The sequence below is a fragment of the Chlamydotis macqueenii genome, chromosome 1 (assembly GCF_036417535.1).
Source record: "Chlamydotis macqueenii isolate bChlMac1 chromosome 1, bChlMac1.mat, whole genome shotgun sequence".
Taxonomy (NCBI): Eukaryota; Metazoa; Chordata; class Aves; order Otidiformes; family Otididae; genus Chlamydotis; species Chlamydotis macqueenii.
The window spans coordinates 120,003,220-120,030,048 of record NC_141556.1 but is presented as its reverse complement, the minus strand read 5'-3'; the positions used below and the strand labels follow the sequence as shown (position 1 = coordinate 120,030,048).

The following is a 26,829-nucleotide window of genomic DNA, read 5'->3' as shown; positions in this document are numbered from 1 at the left end:
CTGTCAATAATAAAGCAGTATGAAACATCTAGATGTTAAGCAGATCATGCTTCAGTCAACAAGAATTCCCCTACTAGGCCAAATTGCCAGCATCTTCATCTACAAGCTCACACTGATTCTCTTAAGAAAGCTCCACTGTTTGAAATCAAAACAGTATCTTCAGTGGTTTAATCTAGGCAATGTATAAAAATGGGAAAGAATATTAAACTTGCACATCATAAATTCACTTTATCAGATCAGAAAAGCCTTAATACTGCTCAAGAATATTTCATTTTTCTTACACACATCCAAAATGGAATATGACCATCCTAGCATTGCTATCACCATTATTCCATCAAAACTTATGTTGAAGCTGACTGGGAGCATACTAGACCACCAGACTTTGAACTGAACTAACATAAGCAAGTTCTCCCTTGGGCTTCATCTATCTCAGGTGTATTAATATTTACAGTACGTGAATTCACAGTAAAGTAACTATTTGTGAGCAACTGCTGTGCTGATATCCTTATTTCAGCATAATTTGGGAACAGTCAGTCCAACCCCTGATTCCAGATAAATAATGGCCAATTCTTGGTCCCACTAAAACTGATGGAAAGAGTAACAACACATCGAAGATCTGGACAACATATTAAAGGACTTTTTCCTTTAATATTTTGTCTTCGAAAAGGCAAAAGAGCCTTGATTCCTCTCCCCCTTTTCACATCATGTAAAAAAAAATACTGTAGCATTTTGATGAGACTGAACAAGCTTAGCAGCTGAATAAGGAACTAGTTGGTTTGAGAAAGGTAGCAGAATGTGTCCTGAGGAAACACCACAACATTTACATTTTTCTGTATTAAAATTAAACTTGAAATGCAGAAGTTTGAGTAAAATTGAGAGAGAAAAAAAGAATGGAGAATAAAACTAAATAGAAGCTTGAGTTTTGCCTAAATGCTTAGCTTTTCTGGAAAAAAAAACCAAACAACAAAAAACCCCCACATTTCATATATTTAAACACGAAATTTAGAAGTAGGATAGTCATAGAAAAGAGGGAGAGAGATTAACAAAGGTACATCATCCCTCTCAGATTGACAGATACCCACAAGACTACCTCCGTTGGTACCACTTCCAGAAACAGGCAGTCCAGCACCACACATCTGCAAGGAGAAAATGTTGGGGATCTTTGCCTGCCTCACAAGAGAATCAAAGAACGTCTCCACAGAACTTGAAGGCTTGAAGATGTTGAAAAACAAAACAAAAAAAACCAAAATAATTGCAGAAATATTCATTAAAAAGTTTCTTTGCAGAAATGAGACAATCATTCAAACAAGACCACTTTTCACAAGTAAACTCAATTTCTGACAACCAGGTGATGAAAATTGTAGATATAATAAGTCATTAAGAACCCAACATCTGTCATTTTTCTGTTTCTGTTGTTTTTGAAAACATTTTTACTCTTGACCACTGTGACAGAAATCCCTAAAGCATGAGAGTATTTTTCAATTGCAGTTTTCAAACTCAAATACTAGTTTCAGTTTCAGGCAGAAAGTCTCGCTGATGCTTTCTGTTTGGAAAAGGCTTTTGGTTATTAGAACAGTCAAATGTAACTTGCTCTTTTCACCTTTCCACAGTTAAAAGGCAGAATTTTAAAGTGAGGACTTTCTGTGTTTAAGCATAGTTTAATTCTAATGAATTCAAGGAACTTCGAATTCAATGGCCCTTACTTCCTCTTTTTCTTTTAAAGAGCTTCATATCCAAGCCCACTCACTTCAACTGATTACTGGTCAACAGGTTCTTTCCTACACTGCATATCATGCTCGTCTTTGCAGTTATTAGAATTCTGCAGTTTCACTGTAATTCAAATTTCTGTGCAGGTACATCTCATGACAGGCAGAGACCCTGTCATGAGACCTTGCAAGATGCCAAGTGCTCTTACTACACAAAGCACAAAGCAACACTTAAGTCTTTGGAAGAAGGGAAAAACAAATGTCCTGAATACACTATTTGCCCAAACCAGAGTTTGAGAAATAGCTCTTCTCTGTCTGTCTGTTGACAGTGTATGACAGCAAGTATGGCAGAAGTCAGTACAACAATCCCACAGCTCTTGAATAAAGCATTTTAACTCCAGACTCAGCAGGCAGTATTGAATCATTTGTTTTAATGGTATACATCTCAGTTTGCGCATTTCTTAGGCGGTTATGTGTGGGTTGAAAACTATGACCATGTAGTATTCCAATTGTGTTTTCAGTTTTAGATTATAAGGTTAAAAATTTCAGTCTATAAAGTTTAGGTTCTAATTTAAACTTCTACCTGAATTTCCTACCTCCATAAGAACAGGATGGGCTTAGTTATATGTTCATAAAACCACTGTAGCTAATATTTGTTCTGAAATTACCCATATATGTCCTCCATCTCAACTTTTACTTGATGAATAGAGAATGTCTTTGAAAGAACTGCCAAGGGCTTTGCCAAGTAAGTCCATCAGCCCATTGAGAAGTGTTGAGGGAGATCATCCAACCTTCATAAATGCCCTCCACACGCATACCAGAAGCCTTTACTCCCATCCTCTCATACTATAAACTCTGTAAAAGCTTATTCTTTCCAGAGGAGCTAAAATCAGAGCCTTCATCACCAGAATAGCCTAAATCCTCATGCAGGACTGTGGTACCATCACAACCCAGTTTATTCTTTCTGGAATTTAACAAACACAAAGGATCCACAGAAAAGAGTGGGTGAAAGGGAGGAATCTAACGCTGACAAATCATCTGCCCTATTTATTTTAATAACTGGGGAAAGGGTGACTTACCTTGGCTAAAGCATCGTAGGCAAGACCAAGAATCCCATGCCATTTAACCCCTGGTAAGAAGAAATTCTCTGATTCAAGAATGGTAGCAATGTTAATGGTGTAGGTGCCATAGATTCCTTTTGGGATAGTAATGACATCTGTACCCAGAACTCCAGTCCAGCTTCCTTGACTGTACTTAACTGTGACATCAATCCCTTGAGATTTGTAGGTACTTGACCTTTAAAAGGAAAAGATACACTTACGCATGAGCTGTCCATTTACAATGCAAGACAACAGAATACAATCTTAATTTTTCCCAGAGAGGAAAAAAAGTGAAGTCTGCAAAGTCAATCACATATACTCAGAGAAGAAAGGAGATGAATTGCAAAAGAAATTAAAAAAAATAAAGAAAAAAAAGGCATTAATAAAAAAAAAAACAACTTAAGGTCCTGTTTTCATCCTGAAGCCATCAATGACTCAAATCTTTATGATGTCTTTTTTTTTTTTTTAATCTAAGGCATTATGCTATCTAGTGCAGTATGTCCCTGACTCAGACTGGTCCACCACAATAGGAGCAATACTCTCTCTTTAACTGGAGACAGAATGTTATTAAGTGGTGCTAGGAAATAAAAAGCTTCTGAATGCAAATCTAAAATTGAAATGCCAGGCTACCTGAATAGCTGTAGACTGATACGTTATCAATACTATTAAAAATCCATTTTGGGTAAATTGCAATATTATTGTGAGTATCAGCAGTAAGACACAGGTTTTCTAAATCTGCAGTATGTAGATTTGGATATTATTAACAAATGATTCACTGACTTGGGGGAGGAAAGGAAGGAGTTCCTTCTAGACCAGGACAGCAAAGGCAAATAAGCAGTTAAGTATGGCAAGCAAATAAAGGAAAAGAATCTTGTTTAGAACGCTTAACAAAAATGTGAGAAAAAAATAAATAGATCTTTTCATTTTAAAATCCTGTACTATAAACATAATAATCATCTTCCACCCTCATCACTACTGAGAAGCTACGAAACTCCTAGATTCCTTACAATCTTTTTTAGTCCCATTCCTTGGCATGCAGCTTCCCCTTCTGAAGAGGCAGATGACCATGCTTGGTTCATCCAAACAGACTTTTAATCCGACAGCTTTTTAAAAAGTAAATAAAAAAAACACCCACAAGAGTAAGATATGTCATAACACCAGCTTTACATGTGTGTAAAACAATAGAAAGTACAGGTGATTTATCAAGTGCTGTCAGTTTTATCAAACCAGCTTTAATCTAACAGCAGCTTTGACAAACAGCCACATGAGGTGGCTTCACAGCCCTCTGTTCCTGAGCTCACCAGAATGAAGTCAGTGTGATTTTTTTGCCTATTATGGGGAACAACTTTCAGATGGCAATGCAGGCAACTGCCACCCATTCCAGCAAACACTTTATTCTGAGGGACAATTTGGCCATATAGACCATGCAACTGATCCTCTTCCTAGCTAAGGGAGGGTGGGGAGCAATAAGAGGCCAGGCTCTAACCCTAAGCAGTTCTTGGTACTCCCAACACCTAACCCTTCAGGGCTTCACAGCCCAGTAGCTTGTAACATCCAAGACAGCAGAAATAAATGAGGGAATAGGCCCCACAGATTATATTTCAAAATAACAAATTCCAGGGATAATGTTACTACCTGTATCTGGTTTACTGCTACTGTCTTTTTACCTTTCTGTGTAATTCTGTGTTTGTGTAACACTTAGACAAAGGGATATCTCTGCTCAGGCCAGTTCTTCAGAGCACCACTGTGATACTGGCAGAATATTTCATAAATCAAAACAGAGTCTGAATAATTAGCAACATAAGAGAAACTAGGAGGGGGGCAGGAAAAGGAAGGGAAAATACAGGGCTTTTCACATAGAAAAGCATCTGGCTGTGCAACAGAAGAGGAAACACCTGAAATCAGAGAGAAAAGTGAGCGCTGGGAGAATAAAGCCAAGTGAATCTGCAAATACAGACTCTGCATGACTAGCAACAGCAGCAGCACATAGCTCTTCTTTCTTAAGCAGTAACAGCCCGATGGCTTGAGCCGTGGACCAGGACACAGAAAGACTGGGTTTGTTTTCCAGCACTGCTGGCAAACTTTCCTGTGGAAAGGCAGGACAGGTCACCTCCTTGCCCTCTGTGCCTCAGCTTCTCCACCTGTAGAAATGGGTATGAGGATACTCATTTCATTCGTAAAGAGCACAAATGTTGTATTGAAGAGGAGGCCTTATCACTTCCTTCAAGAAGGAAAATACCTAGTCTGAGAAGGTCACATAATTCTTGTGGCAGTAAATTATATTCTGTTCAGCAAAACCACTTCCTGCTCCATCTTCTTGGCTGTAATCAGCCTGTGTTTTTCCACCTCACTCATCCAAAGGAAGAAAACTTCTTGAGAGATGAAAACTACACACTTGTTCTAATTAATGAGCTGAGTGTTTTAAACAAACGCACAGTACAAAAAAATGCCAAGCCAGCCATTGTGGCTACGATGAGAAAGTAAGAAATTGAACTTTTCTGGCAGGATGGAGTGTATCTTTGCCAGAGACAAGAAAAAAAAGCCTCCTATACTATGGTGCTGTAGTGCCACTACTCCCTTCTCCCTCTCCTTTCTGGTTAGTGTCTTCTCTCCAAAGCAGCCAACAGAAACGTGGTGCTCAAACATCAGCTTAGAAAACTAGCAACAGGTTCATTTTCTCATACAGAGTTACTCCTCATTATCAGCCTACAGCACTGAACAAAACATTGACAAAATAAGCCCAACATAGTAAAAGCAAATCCACTAGACAGAAAGCCCTGCTTAACACTGGCCTTGCCAACACACGCAATTCCTTCTTAATTTCATGATCTCCCAGCTCACTTGCCACTCTGCAACAAACCAGGACTTCAGATTTTCCTACTTACCACTTACTTATTCACTTTTTCCTAAGCACCAGATCAACCATTGAATAGCAATGGCAAAGAAGGGATAAAAAAACAGCAATAGACAAAAAAAAATCAGAACAGAAGTTTTGATGCCTTCTCTAGTGAAGACGGATGGCACAAGATAAGTGATTCAGGGACAATGACTTTAAGACAAAGCAAACCTTAATAATCAACCTAGTTGTCTAAAGGCTATTCCACAATATCAATTATTGATTTTTAACCAAGAAATTCCATCTAATTTGCAGAGGTTCTGAAACAAGTTTATTAATTTCCCTCAAACCATAAACTGTGCAGTATACACAATCAAACTTGCAGGATCATACTGCAAAGCAGCAGCTTACTTTTGCTTGTTGGTATATCACTTATTGTATTGTCTCAATTTATTGCCCATAATTTTCTTACCTCCCTGTCTCTTGGAATGATCAACTCTTGAGCAGTTTGCTCTTGAAACTATTGATGGTGAGGCAGTAGTACTCACACTGAAGTAAAACTGAATACTGTTGCTGAATACTGACAGCCCTGAGTATGTAACTTTCACATACCACTAAAGGGCTGATAATTTAGTTTCAAGCATAAAAAATCCATTTATACATCTGTTTAAGCAGTACTTTTATCTTAAGTGGCATACTCACAAAAACTACTTGTTATTTTGAACAGCATGAGAAACAAACGTCGAGATTTCTTTTCAGTTCAGGACAAATTAGGCCATTTCCCAAAACTTTATACATCATGGTGACTTATAAAGCATGATCACCACAGCAGACTCAGACCTTTCCACAGCAAAGTTTTGTCAGAGCCACTCAAAAGCCCCAAGTTGTGAAAAACTTCATGATAACATGTTGTGTTAGTTTTGTTTAGTTGGGGCGGGGGGCTACAATGGAAGCTTCTGCAAGCAGCTGCTAGAAGTCTCTCCTTCATCCAGTGGACTCGGCAGGCCTACGGCGGACCTGCTGCTGGCCAGGGCTGAGCCAACTAGTTATGAAATGTTCAGTGATAACACCTCTGTGATAATGTATTTAAGAAGAGGAAAAATAATTTTAAAAAAAAAAAAAAAGAAGAGAAGAAGCAGAAGTCGCTGCAGAGAGGGGCAGGCACTGGTCTTGTGGGCCTTTGGGCCCTCACCCTCTGGCTTCCTGCTGGGCAGCCATCTGAGCCTGACTCGGCCAAGAGAAATGAAGAGATGAGATGTGAAGAGAACCTGAGAGGCGTCTGCCTGAGCCGATTGTGAAGAATTTCTTGTGAGAGAAACAACTGCTGACACCAAGGTCAGTGAAGAAGGAGGACAAGGAGTAAAGTTGCTCCTGACAGAATTCCCCTGCAGCCCGTGGTGCAGCCCATGGTGGAGCAGGCTGTCGCCCTGCAGCCCGTGGAGGCCCACGGAGGAGCAGAGATCCACCTGCAGCCCGGGGAGGACCCCACGCCGGGGCAGGCGGATGCCTGAAGGAGGCTGTGGCCCATGGAGGGTCCACGCTGGGGCAGCCATTCCTGAGGGACTGCACCCCATGGAAAAGGGCCCTGCGCTGGAGCGGTTTGTGAAGGACTGCAGCCCATGGGAGGGACCCCACGCTGGAGCAGGGGAGGAATGTGAGGAGTTCTTCCCCCGAGGAGGAAGGAGCGATGTAAAGTGACATGATGAACTGACCGCAACCCCTGTTCCCTCTTCCCCACTGTGCTGCTTGGGGTGGGGGGAAAAAAGGTAGAGATAATTGAAATGAAGTTAAGCCCGGGAAGAGGGAGGGGTGGGGGGAAATTGTTTTGTTCTCTTTCTCATTATCCTGCTTTGGTTTTATTCATAATAACAAATAGTTTTCCTTAAGTTGATTCTGTTTTACCTGTAATGGTAACTTCAGTGATCTCTCCCTGTCCTTATCTCAAACCTCGAGCCTTTTTGTTATATTATTTCTCTCCTGTTCCCTTGGAGGGTGGGGAGGAGTGAGGGAGAGACTGCATAGCTTGGTCCTGAGTGGGGCTAAACTATGACACAGCTTGATTCGTTTTGTACAGAAAGATGTAGATAATTAAACAGTAGAATTACACAACATGGATTATATTACACACAACATTCTTTAACAAGCTAGTTCTGAAATTGCTCATGGAGGGCTCTTCCTGAACAACACACCCTCCAGGTCTTTTGAAACAAAGATAATGCCTTTCCTATGCACGCTCCTCAATTTCAGTCAAAAAACAATCATGCATTTAATTTCAGATTTTGATCATTTGAATAAAATTAAACTAAGAGCATGACAATCAGGAAATTCAGACCCATCACTGTCTTTTTCCAACACAATATTCATATTCTAATAAGCACACATCTATAACTCAGTCCCATTAACTTAAATTACTAATCCTTCTTTCCTCTCATCTTCAATTCGCAGTTTATGACTTTGATATGGAAGCACTTCATGATAATATAGGGAAAAACTGCAGGAATGATTACTAGATGAGAGAAAACCTCTTTACCTAATTTCGAAGCGTTCCATGTAGTGTGGAAGAAAAGTGCCCCATAGGTCATTTATCTCATTTACACATGGGACTCACGTGTAAAGGTCACCCTTAGGTAATTTTACAGATCTGACTGATGTGATATCAAGGACCCGGTCTACAATCTGTGCAAAATCATGACTACTGGGAAAAGGCTATCATAAGGCCAGTCTCAAAAAGTGACGAGCAGCAGTGCCCAAGGAACTATAGGCTACTGGGTTTCACCTCAAGTCATGAAAAGTGTCAGAGAATAACCTCCTGGAATCTATTCCCAAGCAAACAAAGGCCAAGAAGGTAATAATGGACACTCAACGAGGAATTTCATGGGCATATCATTCCTGACCAGCCTCACTGCCTTCTATGACAAGATGACTGGCTACGCAGATGAGGACAGCACAGTGGCTGCAGCACATCTTGACTTCAGTTAGGCTTTTGACACCATCACCCACGGCATTCCCATTTGGAAGCTGAGGACCTGGGGCTGAACAAACAGATCACTGTGTGGGTTGAATATGGGCTAGGCCACTGGGCCCAAAGGGCAGCGACCATTGGCTCAACATCAGGCTTGCACTTGCAAGAAATACTAGTGCCCCAGGGGTTGTGAGTGGAGGAAAAATTGTTCAACATCTTCATCAAGAACCTACACGATGGTCAGACTGCACCCTCAGCAGATTTGCACAGGACTCTACATAAAGGGGAGTAGTTGACATGCTGAATGTCAGAGCCTGAATCCAAAGGAACCTTGAAAAATTAGAAGATTGAACCAGCATTCAACATGGAGAAGCCCAAAGTTTTGTAGCTGAAAGGAGACAACTCCATACATCAGGACAGACTGAGAAGCAACTGAAAAGGACTGAATAGGATTTGGGGTGATGGTGGACACAAAGCTGAATAAGAGCCAACAACATACTTGCCCTGTACATACAGCAAACTCCACACCAGGCCACATTTGGAGCGCCATGGACAACATGTCCACAGAAGACGCTCTCATCTTCTGGTCAGCACTGGTGAGACCACACCTGGAACAGACTGTGGCCCGCTGTGGGAACCCAGTTCAGCAGGGATCTGGAGAAACAGAAGAGGGACTGACAGAGGTCTACCAGATAGGTCAAGGGCCAAGAACATAGGACCTGAGATGAGAAGCTGAGACGAGCTAGGTTTCAGTTTTGCAGACAAGAGGCTAAGGGGAGATCTCATAGTACTTTACAACAACTTGAAAGACAATTATAAAGATGACACAGACAAACTTCTTTCTGTGGTGCCACCCACTGTAGGAGAAGACCATCAAGGAACCTGAAGGTGCACAAGTCCATGGGCCCTGATGAGATGAACTGGCAGAAGTTGCTAGGCCACTATCCATTATATTTGAGAAGTCGTGGTAGTCTGGTGAGGTTTCCACTGACTGGAAAAGAGGAAACAAAACCTCCCTTTTTAAAAAGGGAAATAAGGAAGGCCTGGGGAACTACAGGCCAGTTAGTCTCACCTCTGTGCCCGGCAAGACCATGGAGCAGATTCTCCTGGAAACCATGCTAAGGCACATGTTAAATAATGAGGTGATTGTTGACAGCCAACATGGCTTCACTAAGAGCAAATAATGTCTGATAAATTTGGTGGACTTCTACGGCAGGGTTACAGTGTTGGTGGATGAAGAGCAACAAACATTATCTACTGGACTTGTGCAAAGTATTTGAGACTGTCCTGCACGACATCCTTCTCTCTAAACTGGAAAGACATGGATTTGACGAATGGACCACTCACTGAATAAGGGACTGGCTGAATGGTTGCATTCAAAGAGTTATGGTCAGTGGTTTGATGTCCAAGTTGAGACCAGTGACAAGTGGCATTCCTCAGGTGTTGGTATTGGGACTGGTGCTGTTTAACATCTTTGTTGGAGGCACGGACAGTGGGATAGAGTGCACCCTCAGCAAGTTTGCCAACAACATCAAGCTGTGTGGTGCAGTCAACAGGCTGGAGGGAAGGGATGCCATCCAGAAGGACCTTGACAGGCTGGAGAGATGAGCCTGTGCAAACCTCATGAAGTTGAACAAGACAAGCATAAGGTCCTGCACATGGGCCGGGGCAATCCCAAGCACAAATACAGGCTGGGTGGAGAACGGATTGCGAGCAGCCCTGAGCAGAAGGACTTGGGGGTACCAGTGGATGAGAAGCTCAACATGAGCCGGCAATGGGTGCTTGCAGCCCAGAAAGCCAACCGCATCCTGGGCTGCATCAAAAGCAGCATGGTCAGCAGGTCAAGGGAGGAGATTCTGCCCCTCTGCTCTGCTCTTGTGAGACCCTACCTGGAGTACTGTGTCCAGTTCTGGAGCCCCCAGTATAAGAAGGACATGCACCAGTTGGAGAGGGTCCAGAGGAGGGCCATGAAAATGATCAGAGGGCTGGAGCACCTCTCCTATGAGGACAGGCTGAGAGAGTTGGGGCTGTTCAGCCTGGAGAAGAGAAGGGTCCAGGGAGACCTTATGGGGGTCTTTCAGTACTTAAAGGAGGCTTATAACAAAGACGGGGAGAAACTCTTCAGCAGGGCCTGTTATGATAGGACGAGGGCTAATGGTTTTAACTAAAAGAAGGTAGATTTAGATTAGATATAAGGAAGAATTTTTTTATAATCAGGGTGGTGGAACACTGGAACAGGTTGCCCAGAGAGGTGGTGGATGCTCCATCCCTGGAAACATTCCAGGCCAGGTTGGGCAGGGCTCTGAGAAATCTGATCTGGTTGGAGATGTCCCTGTCCCTTGCAGGGGGGTTGGACTAGATGACCTTTGAAGGTCCCTTCCAATCTGAAGTATTCTACAGTTCTATGGTAATAACACAAGGGGCAACCCCCACAAGTTACATTTTGTGAGGTTCAAGTTGGACATTAGGAAATATTTTCTCCATGGGAGAGCATGGCACAGCACTGGAAGACACTACCCAGCGAGATCATGGATTCTCCGTCCTTAAAGGTTTACAGGACTTGGCTGGCCTCAGTCATGGCTGACCTGATCTGGTGACAACCCTGCCTCATTTGGGATATGTACTAAGTGACCTACAGAGGTTTTTTTTGCAAACAGCATTTTTTAAACATCTAACTAACTTCAGTGGGGCCAGGATCCCTCCCAGATGATATTCATTTAAATGTATTTAAAGTACTTAAAATGAACCTGGCTACACCATGCTTCTTTCAAGTATGCTAATGGTTGCACTTTATTCTGAGCATACTGCAATACTCCATCAATTCAACCCAAACCAGAAATTGCTATTGCAATTGCTCTGGACTCTAGTGACTTGAGTTTGAATCATTTTACAAAGCAGTCTTAACTCTTCACGGCCTAAATTTCAAGGCTTTATGATTAGCTTTATATCAAAGTTCTCAAAACACAGTGTACACTGAGAACGCTGATAAGAGACCACCAAGTGATATCACAGCCTTTCTCAACACACAACCTCTACTGTTGTTGCTGTTTCTAATGGTTTATGGTTCTTAGGAGATGGTTCTTTGCCCTTCTAGACAAAATAACATCACTTAAACGAAAAAGGAGAAGGAATGCTTGTGCTTTTAGTTCCTTGCAACTAAGTTTCCTCTAGCCACTACCTATGGAAAGGGATAGCTACCATGTAAAACTGTGCAGTAGTTCAGAAACAGCTTTCAAGTGCAAATTCTGGACTTTACAGACCTGTGTCATGTCCGAGTGAGATGTGAAATATCTCCATTAACATCTGAATATGTGACAGAACATAAAGCTATTCTAGTAAGTAGCATGGAATTACCTCCATTACCAGTGTATCTTATTGGAAAAAAAAAGTGCAAAATCCCATGTTAAAATACATAAAGAGGTAATGAGAATTGTGATACTCTCCAGCCTTCCAGTCCTCTAAGTATCCCTATGCTTCAGCTAAAGATAGACACTGTATTTTGGATAAGTTTACCTGAAATAATTGAAACTAGAGAAGGGCAGAAAGGAAGGAAGAAGGGAGGAAGGGTGATTCAGATAGACAAAGCTGTGCTTCGCTGTGACTGATGTCAGGTCATGCTAAACACAGCAAATTTAGTGCATAACAAACACCAAAACCATGAAGTTGTATCTTAAAAGCAACCAGATTCTGCAAGGTCTAGATCACTAACTGATCAACGCCCTTGGCCAAACTAAACAACATATTAGTTTCTGACTAACTAATTTTGGTTTTGGATGAACTGTCAAGTAACAGATACAATTACTAGGGTTTAATTTTTGTTTTTAAACAAAAGGAAAGTTTATTTAAACTTTTAATTTCTTCCACGACTATTCAAATACGAAATTGGATTAAATTAAATGAAATTATTTTTTCCCTGTAATCTTCTTCCCTTTTCCCCAGCTCTAATCAGCGCTATGCTCAGACCTCAGTTGTGCTGCCTCAGAGGAACTGTTCATGCTATCAGGCCAATCTTCCCATTCAGGCAACAAACATCCCACTCTTATGGGTTGTCTGTCACAGGAACCCCATGAACTGCCTTATCGTCCTCTTTTGCATGGAAGAAGAGTCACAATCTACAAGACATCCTAACCCATCACAGCATGTAGAACAGGTACTTACAGCTCAGTATTGAAGTAGGAGGTGACATCAGGATCAGGCACACCTGCTACAGCAAAATTACTGCTCCCAGTGTCAACCAGAATATTTAACTGCCGAAACAGAAGAAAGGAGAGGTGGTTTTCATAACCAAACAGACAAAAAAACCAACCAAACAATTGAAGTATTTGTCTAAACTACCTTCATTTTGAAAATTATGATGAAAGTGGCCCTGAAAAATAAAGACAAAGTGTCGCTTTTGGGAAAGATAGGCTGCTGCAGCCCCCTCAAAACAGCTGATCATGCTGACATGCTTTAAAATAGTCGTGTTCCTGGAAGGGCGAAAACCCACCAAGCCTGTATTCACACAGCAGATGAATTCACGACCATCTCAAGTTTCTTTTTGGCCCAGCCCAACCTGGCTCGTCCAGGATACAGGCTGAATTGTGTACTGTTTAAAGCACTATTTGCGTTAAAGCTTATGAGGTTTCTAGGCAGGGGCTGAGTACGAGGCTGAGCAGAAATAAGCAGAAGCATGAAGCTGCCTCGTGGCTTAGAGAGCATGGGAACATCGCCCAGTTCGTCCCAAGCAGCGGCAACCTACCACAGCTTTCATTGACTTCAAATAGGAGGACAGTAGTTTTATAAACACTGTGAAAGGCATGGACTGAAAGGTGGCCTAAGAGTGGGGCACTTGCTCGGTTAGTCGGGAGGACGATTTAGGCCAAAAATTGCCTAAAAAAACATACGGATAAAACAAACCACCTCCTTTCCCCATTTGGCTCAAGTTAGCAGGCTGGTTCACCACAGCTGCATGACAGCTTGTGCTAGCACAAATCAGAAGGTAACAGCATGTGAGTAAGCAGCCAGATGATGTTCTTTCACCTCTTTCAGCAAGACCTTGAAACTACAGGTGTCATTAAATTATGATTTAAGCCAGTCAAAGACTGTACTACGATCAAAAGCAGCAGTTACGCTTTTTTCCTGCTCTTGGCTGGATGCTTCCCATGGCTTCTTGACATAAGCGGTAGCACCCATGGGGCTGTGCTGCAAATCAGATCAGGTTCCTCACCTACAGTCTACAGTTACAAAAAAATTTCAGACAGCTACTTGAAAAGAGATGGTAGGAGCAGATACTAGAAAAGGATGATGGTCGCTTTTGGTGACAGTGTGGTCTCAGATGGGCCTAAAATGATTGTGAAATTATGCCCTAGGCAGTAGAGGGTGCCTACTCCCCAGAAAAATATTAAGGAATTAAGAATTTTCCTGTAGGAAGGAGTGAGACATCAGGACTGGGTTGCCCATGGTTTGACTCTAGCTCGAACCAGCTACTTTAGTAGTCCTCATCACTCCTTAAGACGCGAGGTAGGTAGAGATCTAGCACCGAAAGTGGATGTGGGAAGGGTAAGAGAGAACAACAGGGGAAATGAGTTTAGTCTTGACAGACGAAGTGGAGCAACAGGGCCAAACTCAGAAAGGAGAGTAAAGACAAAGGAGGATAAAGATTTGGAGAAGATATGCTGAATCCTTCCTTAATAGATTTAAGACTGAGCATAGACAAAAGAAGTATGAGCCGATGTTCAAAAACACCTTTGCTTTGCACATGGAGGGGGAGGGAGGAAGTGGTTGCCCGTGTTTTGTTAATATAGTATGGGACAGAGGAGCTCTGAAATTAAAATATGGACACAAAACCAACTAGTAATCCATGGGACTCTCTTTTGAACTGCATGCATGCTTTGTCATTGGTATTTCCAGTCTTAATCGTGCAAAAATTTTAAGATGAAAAAGAAACAAACTCACTGCCTTAGTCAAGTTACTTACCTGCCTCACTGCATCCCACATTTTAGATTAAGCTGAGACAATACATTAAAATTTATTTTGCAACCACAGGAGGTAGACATAGACATTTAAAAACAAAAGGACATCTACAAGTTCACGTGGCTCCAGGAGCTGAGGCTTTAACAGAAAAAAAAAGAACCTCTGAGGCATGACTTGCAATAAAATCCAAAGTTTGCTACATACTTTATTTGACAATATCAAAAGTCTAACATTTTTTCAGCTACCTAACAAAGTAAGAACTATTCATTTCCCGCACTCTCTGGGATAAAAATGATATTAAAAATAAATAATAAAGAGCAGCTACAATGTGTGCATCTATAGGACTAACAAAGTTGCCTCAAAGGGGTGCTGCAGGGCTTAAATTAATTAGCCTTTCAGAGGCAGTCTGTGACGTTTGAGTAATCGGCACTATATATCAGCTGCATAAATACATGTAGGTGATGCCCTAGCTTCAGTAATATGCGTGACACCATACACAGTGGAGGATTTGGAAAAAAAAACAAAACCAGGCCCAAACAAAAACCCAATCACTAAATATGACATATATGAAAGATATTTTACCCCCACACCTTAAATACAATGTTATCATCACAGAATTCACAAATCACTGAAGAAAAGGGCAAATTTACTACCCACAGAGCACAGAGCAAATCAACATTTCCAAAAGAAAACAGAAATTGCCCACAATTAAAAAAAAAAATAATACAAAGCTGGCTAACCATGCAAGCGCCAGCCCACTCGGACACAGCAGCGTTCACATGACAGATCACTATTGAGGCTGACATTCTCTATCTGCATGTTTGTGCGTAATGAGATGCAGGCGGCCAGGGCAGACACTGATTTATTGTAGTCCTCACAATAGCGCCAGTGATTAGCAGCTCATTTTGGGGTGGGTATAACTTACTGAGTTCTCTTTCTCTCCTGGCTGCCCTTTGGGTCTGGATTTTCTTTAGTGCCTTCACATCTCATTAAGAACCACTTTCATGTTGTCACCACTGGAGCCTACTTTATTCCATACTGCCTGCTGCCGGTTTAATGGTGCTGCTGGGGGAGCTTCAGGCAAGCTCTGGTGAGTCACAGGGTGGCAACCCCGTGAGCTATGGTCTCCAGGACTGCCGGCCCTGCTCCATTTCCAGAGGTCAGCCCTGCCCTCTCCCAAAAGATGAAGCCAAACTTCCTCACTTCGCCCACTCCCCTGCCACTGCATTGCACTGCCCAGCTTACTAACGAAAACTCAAATTGACAGCACCTCAGCTTGATTCACTGTGTTAGCAGGAGAGTGGTTATACCTCTCTGTGCCTTTACCTTTCTGCCACAGGGACAGAAGGCCCTGATGGTGAGGCAGAGCCAACAGTGGTGGTAGCATCCTCTCAGCTGCCTCCTTGTGAAGCCCCAGAGATGGCGAACCAGGACTCTCATGGGCACGTCGAGCAGGTTCCTTGGGTTTATTACGGCCACCTTGAGTGAATCACTTGCTATCACAGAGAGCTGGTTATGTAGTGATCACCTTGTGTTGTCAGAAAATGTCAGATGAAGACAGATTTTGCGAAAGCCATGGTCAGAGAGACACGGCTGAACGAGGCTATGAAGGAAAAACTGCCCAAAGGCTGCTGACGGATCACGTGCCCAGCATTAAAAACAATGCAAGACTACTTTCCATTCACTTTTGCAGGCACAAAAGGAAAGCCTTGCGGTTTTTTGTTTGTTTGTTTGTTTGTTTTTAATCTTGTCTTCCAAGTTCAATTTCAGACCTACATAGCAGAAAGCAGACAGCAAATGTAAAGGGTAATTTTTTTTTTTTCCCCTGAAGGTCACCTTTACCACACGTGTGGGACGTAAAATCCGCACCTAGTGCCACACCTGGAGATTATTTTGCTGGATGCATTTCCTATACGGAAATAGCATGAGTATTAATAAGAGGTTCATAAAGATCCCTAGCTAGAGCGTAAGCAAGATAGTAACATCCACCCCTGCCACGACAAACTTACAGAGGAAATCTGACACCCTATCTATACGCTGTAAAGTTGCGCTTGAAAAAGAAACAAATCCAAAACTGTTTACTGAAAGTCAAGAACATTGAAAGGAGAAGCCTCCTTAGGCCATGCATTTTATATATTTTCAACTCTGAAAAGGTAGAGAAACTGAAAAAAACCCTCAGTTGTAATGATTTTTTTTAACTGGAAGACAAACACATTGTCAATATTTCAAGGATCCCTCAAACTTTCCAGTGCTCAAATTAGCGCCAACATCAAATAGCACTCACTGTATGCTCTCCTGCTTCAATAGTTTAACTTACCACTATGTCTTTAATATTTTTAAGCTTTCAATTGCTAGATATTGTTGTAATTTGATATCAGGGAAAAAAAAAATGCCTATTGATCTGTCATCTTTTTTCCATTCACCAGAGCTTCATTTGTCTGTGGTTCAGGCACCTGCCCTAGCTATTGCAGTGAGTGGCGTCAACACGACGTCATCAACACCAGGCATTATCTATGCCTCATTTAACAACCTGGTCAACAGCAAATTGCAGTTCTCCCACCCTGCATTCAAAGTGACTTACTTCACATTTTCAAGGAAAAGTGATAAACTGTAGCAATAATTCAATTTCTGGTGCATAGGGGTTGCTAGCTTCTTCTAGCAGCGACAGACCTTGCCTCTGTTCTGATCTATACCCTACTCAGACTTCGCATAAGGTGTCTCTTTCCTGCTTTAGTTTGAGGTTGGGAGTTTTTGGTAACTTTCAGAAAAATATACAAAACAAATCCCACGGGCTACAAGTGCATAATGCATTTATTTGAAGCAGCTCTCTGCATGATTTAGCATACACAGCCTTTTCCAGGTGTGGAATCCTAGGGCTCGCATGCAACCCTGTTGCGCTGTTGCTTTTGATGTAATTCCCTGGGTAGCCCACACTGCGCTAGTGACAATCTTCATCCCCATTAAAGTCTGGCCCATGGAAAAATCCAGTGTAGTTTTTTTTTTTCAAGTTAACAGGTCTGAACCTTTTATGCCAAGTAATAGAGTTTCACCACTGGAAAGAATAAAACAGACTGCAAAAATCATAGAATCATAGAATGGTTTGGGTTGGAAGGGACCTTCAAAGGTCATCTAGTCCAACCCCTCAGCAAGGAGCAGGGACATGTCCAACCAGATCAGGTTGCTCAGAGCCTCATCCAACCTGGCCTTGAATGTTTCCAGGGATGGGGCATCCACCACCTCTCTGGGCAACCTGTGCCAGTGTTCTACCACACTCATTGTAAAAAATTTCTTCCTTATATCAAGTCTGAATCTGCTTCCTTCTATTTTAAAACAACAGACCTTACTAAATAGTTTCTTTTCCCTTCTCTCCCATCCCCAATAAAGACAGCGACCATTCCACACTAGTAACATTCATATGCCGTTCAAAATCTTGTCCTGCTGTGCTTTCATGAGTTCTCCCACGCACACACTTAAAATAGGGCTTATAGTCCTACTCTGCTTGATGGAGTATGCCACACAGTGAACTATCACAAAGTAAAAATGTTTTTTGTCCACATACAGAGACTATAAATAGGAAGCATCCCATTACTGGCTCATGAGCTGTTACCACAAATCATGATGTACTGGCTTAGCAGAAGTCCACCCCATCTAACAACCCCTGAACTTATAACATCTCTTAACCCCTTCTCTTTCTTATTTTGTCCCACACATAATAAACCGTAGAGAAAATAATTTGCTAGACAGGGCTTAAAAAAAAGGTGCAAAGAAGTGCTACATTTCTTCTTAGGGATTAGCAGCTAGAAATCATTTGGGTAACAGCTCTTCTTCTTCAGGCTGGTTAATAGGATAGGAAAATCAGTTGCCAATTTAAATACAGCCTCATTTAACACAACGATTCCTAATTACATTATCAGCCCATCTGGCAAGAATTGCTTACAACCATCACGCAAAAAAAGAAAACACACTAGCAGCTATATGCTGTGTTTGCCCACAGTTATTACGTGTTATTATTGGCACAGACTGTCAGTCAGGTTATTTCAGCAATTTGTTTCTACAAATTAATAATGTTACAATACACAGCGTCTTTTTAAGCACAGAGTTACTGTACGCTTTTTTGCTGTGTTACTTGGAATTAGCATTTCCAGCCTACTTTCTAATAAATAAATTCAGATTAGGCTTTAATATAGATTCTTCATCTGTTCCTCTTAAGATACAGAAATAAAACCTAATTAAAAGATGAGTTAGAAGAATCTTTGGATGCACGTCTAGATGTAGAGGCCTGAAAAGTTAGACACAAACTGAAAAATCCTCCACAACGACACACTTATGCTGGCAGGGTAATACATATTTTGCTGAATAGGTAAAACTGAAACAAAAAAGGGGTAAGTCTGTTGATCGTACAACAGACCGGCACACTGCCCCTCAACACTGGGGTAGGGATGAGAGTCTCCCGTTTTTCATTGCTCATAAGTGGTCCCTGGCCTGCAGCAGCCCAGTCCCCATTGCTCTGCATCACTTCACAGAAGGGTTGAGGTCGGAAGGCACCTCTGGAGGTCTTCTGGTCCAACCCCCTGCTCAAGCAGGGCCACCTAGACCAGGCTACCCAGGATTATACCCAGACAGCTTTTGAATATCTCTAAAGATGGGAGACTCCACAACCTCCCTCAGCAACCTGTGCTAGTGCTTGGTCACTCTCACAGTAAAAAAAAAAAGTGGTTTTCCTTATGTTTAGAGGGGACCTCCTGCGTTTCAGTTTGTGCCCACTGCCTCTGGTCCTGTCACTGGGCACGTCTGAAAAGAGCCTGGCTCTGTTCTCTTCACACTCTCCTTCAGGTATTTGTATACACTGATGAGATCCACCCTGAGCCTTCTCTTCTCCTGCCTCAGCAGTCCCAGCTCTCTCAGCCTTTCTTAATGTGAGAGATGCTCCAGTCCCTTAAGTGTCTCCATGGCCCTTTGCTGGACTCTCTCCACTACATCCATGTCTCTCTTGTGCTGGGTAGCCCATAGCTGGACACGGCACTCCAGGTGTGGCCTCACCAGCGCCAAACAGAGGAATCCAGAAACCAGCTCAGCTTTTTGGCTGGCAGCTGCATGGCCACTGGTGATGATGGAGAAACACCCCACTCAGAGCCAAACGACTCTGCAGCTTGGACTGTATGAAAACTTCACTTTTGAGGAGGAGGGGGTCAAGCCCACATGTTAAGCTGAGTCCTGGAGAAGTATTCCTTGGTAAGGTGACCTCCTTCAGTGCATCACAGTAAAAACAGACCTATCTGCTACCACCTCCAAAAAAAAAAAATCCTCCTGTAGCTGTAAGAAGAATTTAACCATGCAGCCAAGATAAGAGAGGTGGTGTGAGAAAGAAAAATGGAGTGGAGGTTAATGACTTTCTAATGCCGTTTGTTCAGCAGGTGGTGCCTACATTTCACTGCAACGCAGTAAACACCGGGGACACAGAGGAAGGTGATTTATTGCAGCATGAAAACTTGGCCAAACCAGTCAAGTATATCGCTAAAGATAATTCTTGCTTTTGTAACGGCAGAAATTTGTCACAGAAACTATGGTGTGTTTGTAGGTTGTGGAGTAAGCAGGAGAACAAATGGCAAATGGAGGCTCTTCAGAGCTGCGGCAGATCAAGCCCACCAGAGCCTGGTTGGTGTTTGCTGTCATTCCCGGCACCACATTCCCAGCTGCTGTCAGGACCTGGGATTTGACCTCATATCTATACTACCTTTACATTCACTCTCTTCCCTAGACACCTAAAACACTCATTGATCCCCAGATACTCTCACACCCTCACTGGGCCCAGCAGAAGACAAAGAATCTTTTCATGATCTGCACTACTAGACTTGGGAGGAATACTTTTTTTTTTTCCTCTCTGAAAAGCAATAATCCCTTCCTTTACCGGAAGATTACAAAGTACTATCTGGATTAGCCAATCTAGTCGCGTTTAAGAGCACTGCATGTTTCTGTAGTTGAGATTTGTATTAAAAACACAAATGCTAAAATGACTGATTGGTCTGAAGTATAAACTTGCTAAACTAAATTGTGAATTGAAATACGAGCATCTGACTCTGGGACTGATGAATAGTCATTTTGAAGAGAAATATTACAGGAAGTGCTTTATATATATTATCATTTTGACAATAAGGGAAGGCTATTATGGTTTAAAGACAAAAAAAAATAGTCAGCCAATCAATCCTGGTAACAAAACAAAATATCTATTCATTTCTGCACTCCCCTTTCTGCCAATGCCGTTGGTTCCCTAAACATTAGCATTCGTTCTGCACATGCTGTCTCTTGTGGTATCTTATTTTTCAGGCTGAAATTTATTTGCTGTGTCTAGATTTATCATACAACACATCCATCCTATTCATGCTATATGAACATGCTTTGCTGTTGAACATGAGCTATTACTTGCTTATCTTAGAGCTGTGTGAATCGTAGCAATTTTGTCTCATTGCCTTTCCAGAAAAGATTAACCTTTATTCCTCTTTTTTTTTCTTCTTTCCCAGATACAAATCACTCTCCCATATCACACCTTACAGCTGACAGAGAACATAGTTGTGTGAAGCAACCTTCTTGTTCACTTAAACCAGCTACAGCTGAAGTCACGCCCTGTTCTAGGCATTGGGTTTTAAGGAAAATGTGGGCTAGTTTGAGAAAGTAACAACAGTAATCTAGAGGTCTAGAAAAATGTCACCTGTAAATAACCATTGGAAGGCTTGGACTGGTTTGAGAAGACTGAGGAAAACTGAGAGAGCCTGTTAAAAGACATGCGGTTGCCACAGAGATTCCCAGGGAGCCAGATCTTCCAGAAGAAAAAAGAATTGCATGTGAGCCAACTAGTATTTTTACCAGCCTTTCCCACTGTAGTCAGTAACACACATTAACATCAGGTGGACTGTTCGTTCTTACTAAAGCAGTAAGGCACCAAAGTGCTCAAAAATTGAGTGAGGAAAATCTATATTTTCTATATTTATACCAAACATGTTCTTGAATTGAAAGATTAATGAGTATCTAGATAAATGGAAGATTAAAAAAACCCCACAAACACACCCTGAGGTTCAAGAATGAATGCAGGAGACATGAGCTATTTGCACTTCAGTGCAGACAGAGCTCTTGTTAAATCTGAGAGCATGTTTCCACCTGTTAGTAGGTGTATAGGAATTAAATCCATCAATTTTCTGCTAATTACAGTACAGCACTGACAAGACTAGGGAGACTAAGCCGAATGCCACTGGGACCAATGCTCACGTCTAACTGCAAGACTCACAAGGAATCCCCACACCCACACAGCCTTGGTTTAGAGACGGGCTACCTCTACGCTGTGTGCCGCATCTAAATTAGTAAGCATCTCACCCAGAGCTCACTTCTCCATCCCCAGAGAACATGGTGGCCAAAGGTGTTGGAGAGACAGCTATTAATTCAATAGCTAAAAAGATTCTGAAGAATCTGAAGGCCGTCTCAGCCACCAGCCTGACTCTCAGAGATACACTCGTGAATATCGTTACATATTTCAGAGTCACCTTGTCAAACTAAACCTCTTTCTTGCTTTGAAACCACCAAGCCAGCACTGCTGGGCACTGCCCAGCAAGATCTTGAACTCTTTGGAGCCATGGCCAGCCATATCGGATGGCTGCTAGTCCATGGAGCTACGGGCACTGTAGGAGGACCTGAGGAGAGGGACAGCTACTAGCTGCGCAGCAAAGAGGAGGGCAGCGGAGGTGGGCGAAGGGCCGCGCAGCTCTATTTCACAATGCAGGGGCACATGCACCACCAGCCATTGGAAAAGGGGTCTGCTGGGCCTCAACAGCTCCCTCCACAAGCCTCTCTGCACTTGTACACTTGCACTTAACCACAGCCTGTCTTGCTTCATTCCTGAAGAAAACCACTGTCAAATTTTTTTCAGTTGACCTGAAGCTAAACTTTCTCTGTAAAAAAAAAAGACAACTACCTCACTGAAAAACAACAAACCATCCACCTCAACTGTCTTAGGTTAAATGTCTGCTACGTCTGTTTTGTTTACCAGTACTACTTAGGGCATGATTCTTCTAAAAATCATAGTCTTATGTTAAACAATTTTAGAAGGTATTTTTAGGGGAAAAAAAAAAAAGAAAAAAGAAGTGGAGAAAGGGACTCATCATGCTAATATGCTGCCTTTCAGAATATGATATCCAAGGAGGGCTTTTTGCCTTTTTTTTTCTCTTTTAAGGAAATGAAATTAGTAAGCCTATGTTAATGTATTATACCCAGTGAATGATTACAGCTAGAAGCTACATATAATTCAGAATTTCAATTTTCTGAGGCCTTTGCTCTTCAAACTTAGCTTCCAATTTGTTTGTCAGGTCACTCTTTTCTTTACCTCTGTTGTTCATGAGACTCCAAGAAACTGCTGTCTGGGAAAAAAAAAAAAAAAAAAAAAAAAAAGGCATTTTTAGTTCTTCTTCTCTACCTAGCTTCAGAAGTCTGACACTATAAAAACCCAAAAGTTAGTTTTGAAACTAAAGCAACAACCCTCCAAATGCAGTATCTGTAAGACTGAAACAGTTTTACACATTTGCAGAGAGCCAAGCTGTACTAAGTAAACTCAAGAAGGCTTGAACTGACTAATCTTTAAACCTTCCTCGTGCTGTACAAGCTTCTACACCATGAGTCACTGCTGGTGTTTGCTGTGCCATTTGGAAATAACAGAATTAATCAAGGGCCACATTTCAAACTTCAACACAGCCCATGAAGCCCATTCCTAACACTCTTGAGTGCAGGCGAGGAGGTATCTCTAACCTCACCAGTGCTGTTGTTTTTTTAAAAATCTCCCTTTTTAAGAGACACCACAGTATCTTTGCCCTTCAGCAACAGGCAGAAGCCTCTCAGGAGAGATTCAGTCTCACTCCTGTATTTCTATCTCCATTAAAAGGTCTCTCCTTTGCACCAAAGATCTGAACTTCAATCTCAAATTTAAATAAACTCCTGGATTTCAAATTGCACTGGAGATGTTAAACCAAGTGCCAAAGCTGCTCCTGCAATATTTAAGAAGCTTTTGAAGGCAGCAATTAGCTTTGAAAAAGGCTACATTTTTGGAGACAGGTAGGAAGAAAAAGACGTTTGCAGGACAGCAGTGAGAAAAATCAGTGTTTTGAGAAGGCTGCGCGCCAGGTCTGATCTCTTCCCTCTCCTCCCCCTGTCAACTTGCTCTTGTAGCGACACGATTCTTTTCAGGCTTTTTTCCCCTCCTCTGTCAAGATGTTAGTTCTGGAGACAGGTGTTTGTTCGCAAAGGTTTTTCAAAACCTGGAGAGCTGCAAGAAGGAGAGGTGAAGGCAGGACACTCCTGACACATCAGGTCTACCTGTTCTCCCCAGAACGGGCTGTTCCCTGCGGCACTGCTGTACCCACACGGTGGGACTGCTCCTTGTAATGTCCTTTTAGCCACACTTACTGCCTGCTTTCACAAAGGGCTTGCTTATTGTTTTTTTAGTGCTTTTCTTCAAGAAGGACACTGAATGTTTATATGATATTTTCCAGCTGTTCCCCTAAAACACTATAACAAAATCAAAGTGGATAAGCATAATTTTTCTTGAATTTTCTCCATCCATACACCGCAACTGTGAAATGACCAACCTTCCCAAAACATGAAAGCCAATTGGTATTATTACATGGGAACCCCTAACCTGCTGCTTAAGTCAAGTTCATGGTTGTGAAAGCAGCCTCTCCCTCCTGGAGGCCAGGAAACTACTGACAATCCTACGATCACTCACTTGGATCCCTGGATTAGCCAAGATTGTCGTACATAGGGAGGTAAATAAATTAGCACACACCTTGGAAAATCAACTATGAACTCCGTGTACTTCAAGGCATGACCTCTGCTATAAAAATGCCACAACTTTTTCTTCAGGATTGGACTTGCAGCACCATCCGATTTTATTTAACATATGCGAGCTGCTACAGTATCTCCTATTGCCAAACTGGGTTGTTTCAGCTTGGGGAGCTGAAAAGACTGGTCCCATCTTCTAACTCCCTTCAACTACTTCTCCACCTGCCATAGCAGCTCCCACCTCCGTTCCTCCCTTTGTGCCCAGAAACAGCCACAATTGCGTACTTTCACACATCTACTGGGTTGCTGGATGGCAAAGGAACGTGACTGGATCTGCTGCTGCAGGCAAGGGGAGGGAGGGAAGAGATCAGGGGAAAACAAACAAACAAACAAACAACCCAAGTCCAGCTATGTCAAGTACAAGGACTAGAATCTGGTTATTCTGATTGTGTTCCCTGCTAGAAAAGCTGTGCCATGTCTCTGGGGAAAGGCGCAGGGTCAGGCAGCTGCCCGCTGGTCCGTGCCATCGTAAGCAGCACAGGAACGTACGTGGGCGGCCCCAGGTCTCAGAGCACAAACAAGGTGATGCAACTCCTGTGGTTTTATTTCCCAGGTAATTAATAAAGGGAATACAACAGACAGAAGGCTTTTGCTCCCCATTCCACCTGACCTATTTAGGATATTACCACAGAGCAGAATTTGATTGTCATCACGGGTATTTCTTGGAATTATACAGGCGAGTTCAAAGGCACACACAGAAAGCAGCTTTCCACTTCATAATACCAGGAAGGACCCCTTGACCAGGGGGAAAAAAGGTTAAAAAAAAAAAAAAAAAAAAAAAAAAAAGGCTGTTAAGCAATGTCACAATAACAATCTTTTAAATTCGTATTTATTTTAATATTTTTACTTAAAAATTTGACAGGGCAATTTAAAAGGCAGATTTGATTCTCAAGTGAAAGAAGACATCATTTTTTTTAAATTCTTTTTTTTTTTTTTTTTTTTAAAGCAGCAGTGTTCCTCCCCCTGCTATTGGACTCATTTATTTCTCTCTCTCCTTCTCAAACATGCACACTTTACTCTTTACCCTGGCTAATGCTGTAGAGGCAGCAGCTCTGGGAAATGAACTAGCTTCGCCTGTGGCTCATACATCATCACAATTGTTAACCAAGTTCCACTATAAAAATCTTTATTACACAGAGGCGTGCAGGAACACAGCTTTATTTCCAGATACCAGGTTGAGTTTGTAAGGCAGGAAGTTAAAAGACTTTTTTTATGCTCTCAAGTTGACCAAGTCTGCTACTACACACTGCAACATCACACAGAAGACAGCTTCCCACTACCCATTCCTTCAAATACCAACCTGTATGCAGGAGTAAGATATCTCCTACTTTGGCCAGGGGTTATAACCCATCATGTGATGATGGTACCTCAGGTCCTACAGCAGCCCAGGGGTCCAACATTTACATGCTACAATTCAAGTGCAGCCACGTTGCTGCCTGCACGCTAGAGTTGATGGTACTCAGGCCTCTGGAATTGTGGAAGTTCACCCATCAGCAATGGCAAACATGGTCATGCACACCTGTCGTGGATCGTTTCCAAACCTGAACAAAAATGTGCAGATAGTATCACTAGTATTTGGTCTCTTGCCAAGAAAAGGTTAACCTGAAGGCTCAGCAGAGTGCAAATGAAAGTTCACTTTGGCTGGAAAATGTAACACACCCCAGCATTCGCAACTACAGCCGCTGAGAATTCTTCTGAACTTTTTTTTTTTCTTCCCATACATTATTTATTTCAGCAGTCCAAATGCAAAAATCTGGCACTTTGGATCATGTGAAATGTTTGTGTTATTCCCTGAAGGACTTTGCATCCGTGAAGTAATGAGAAGATTATTCTGTGACAGATAAACTGAAGCACTGTGACTGCATCAGATGTTATCTTGCTACAGCACTTCTCAGACTTTTTGAAAGTGTGACCACCCTTGGACTCCTCTGTCTGATTTGCAACCTGAAAGTCACCAAGGAAAAAGCCAAATGAATTAAAGAAAAATCTCTTTAGTCACAGAAAAGCATCAGTAGGGACTGATGAATCATTTTCTGATATGCCTCACATTTCACTCTTACCCATCGCAGACATCTACTAGACAGCACAGTGAATGAAAGCATAGGCCCTTCCATATCACGCTGAAGTGGCATGATCATATTGCCCTGAAGACCTTCCAAATTAGTACAGCGTGCTCTGTCTTGAAAAGACGCTACAACTAGTAATTTCTTATGGCGCAAACCCTGACAAGTCAAGGTTTCTATATCAACAGGTATCATAATGGAATTTTAGAAGTAAAGTTTCCAATTAGGTAAAAAAAAAAAAAAAAAAAAAAAAAAAAAAAGAGAAAAAAAACCTCCCTCAAGATTTTGCAAAGTCGCAATTTCAAAAATAGATCTGAAGTCTGCAGTTAAAATT

The 26,829-nt window shown here is 42.0% G+C and overlaps 1 protein-coding gene across 1 annotated transcript in view; it reads right to left on the bottom strand.

Annotated features, from left to right (window-relative positions):
• Positions 1-26,829, bottom strand: part of BACE2 (beta-secretase 2) — a 49,601-nt gene that overhangs the window by 15,460 nt on the left and 7,312 nt on the right. Inside the window, exons 2-4 of the mRNA XM_086739905.1 lie at positions 12,763-12,851; positions 2,786-3,002; positions 1,083-1,211 (exon numbers count right to left, since the gene is read on the bottom strand). Coding sequence (XP_086596031.1) covers positions 1,083-1,211; positions 2,786-3,002; positions 12,763-12,851 — 435 coding nt within the window. The remainder of the gene's footprint in view (positions 1-1,082; positions 1,212-2,785; positions 3,003-12,762; positions 12,852-26,829) is intronic.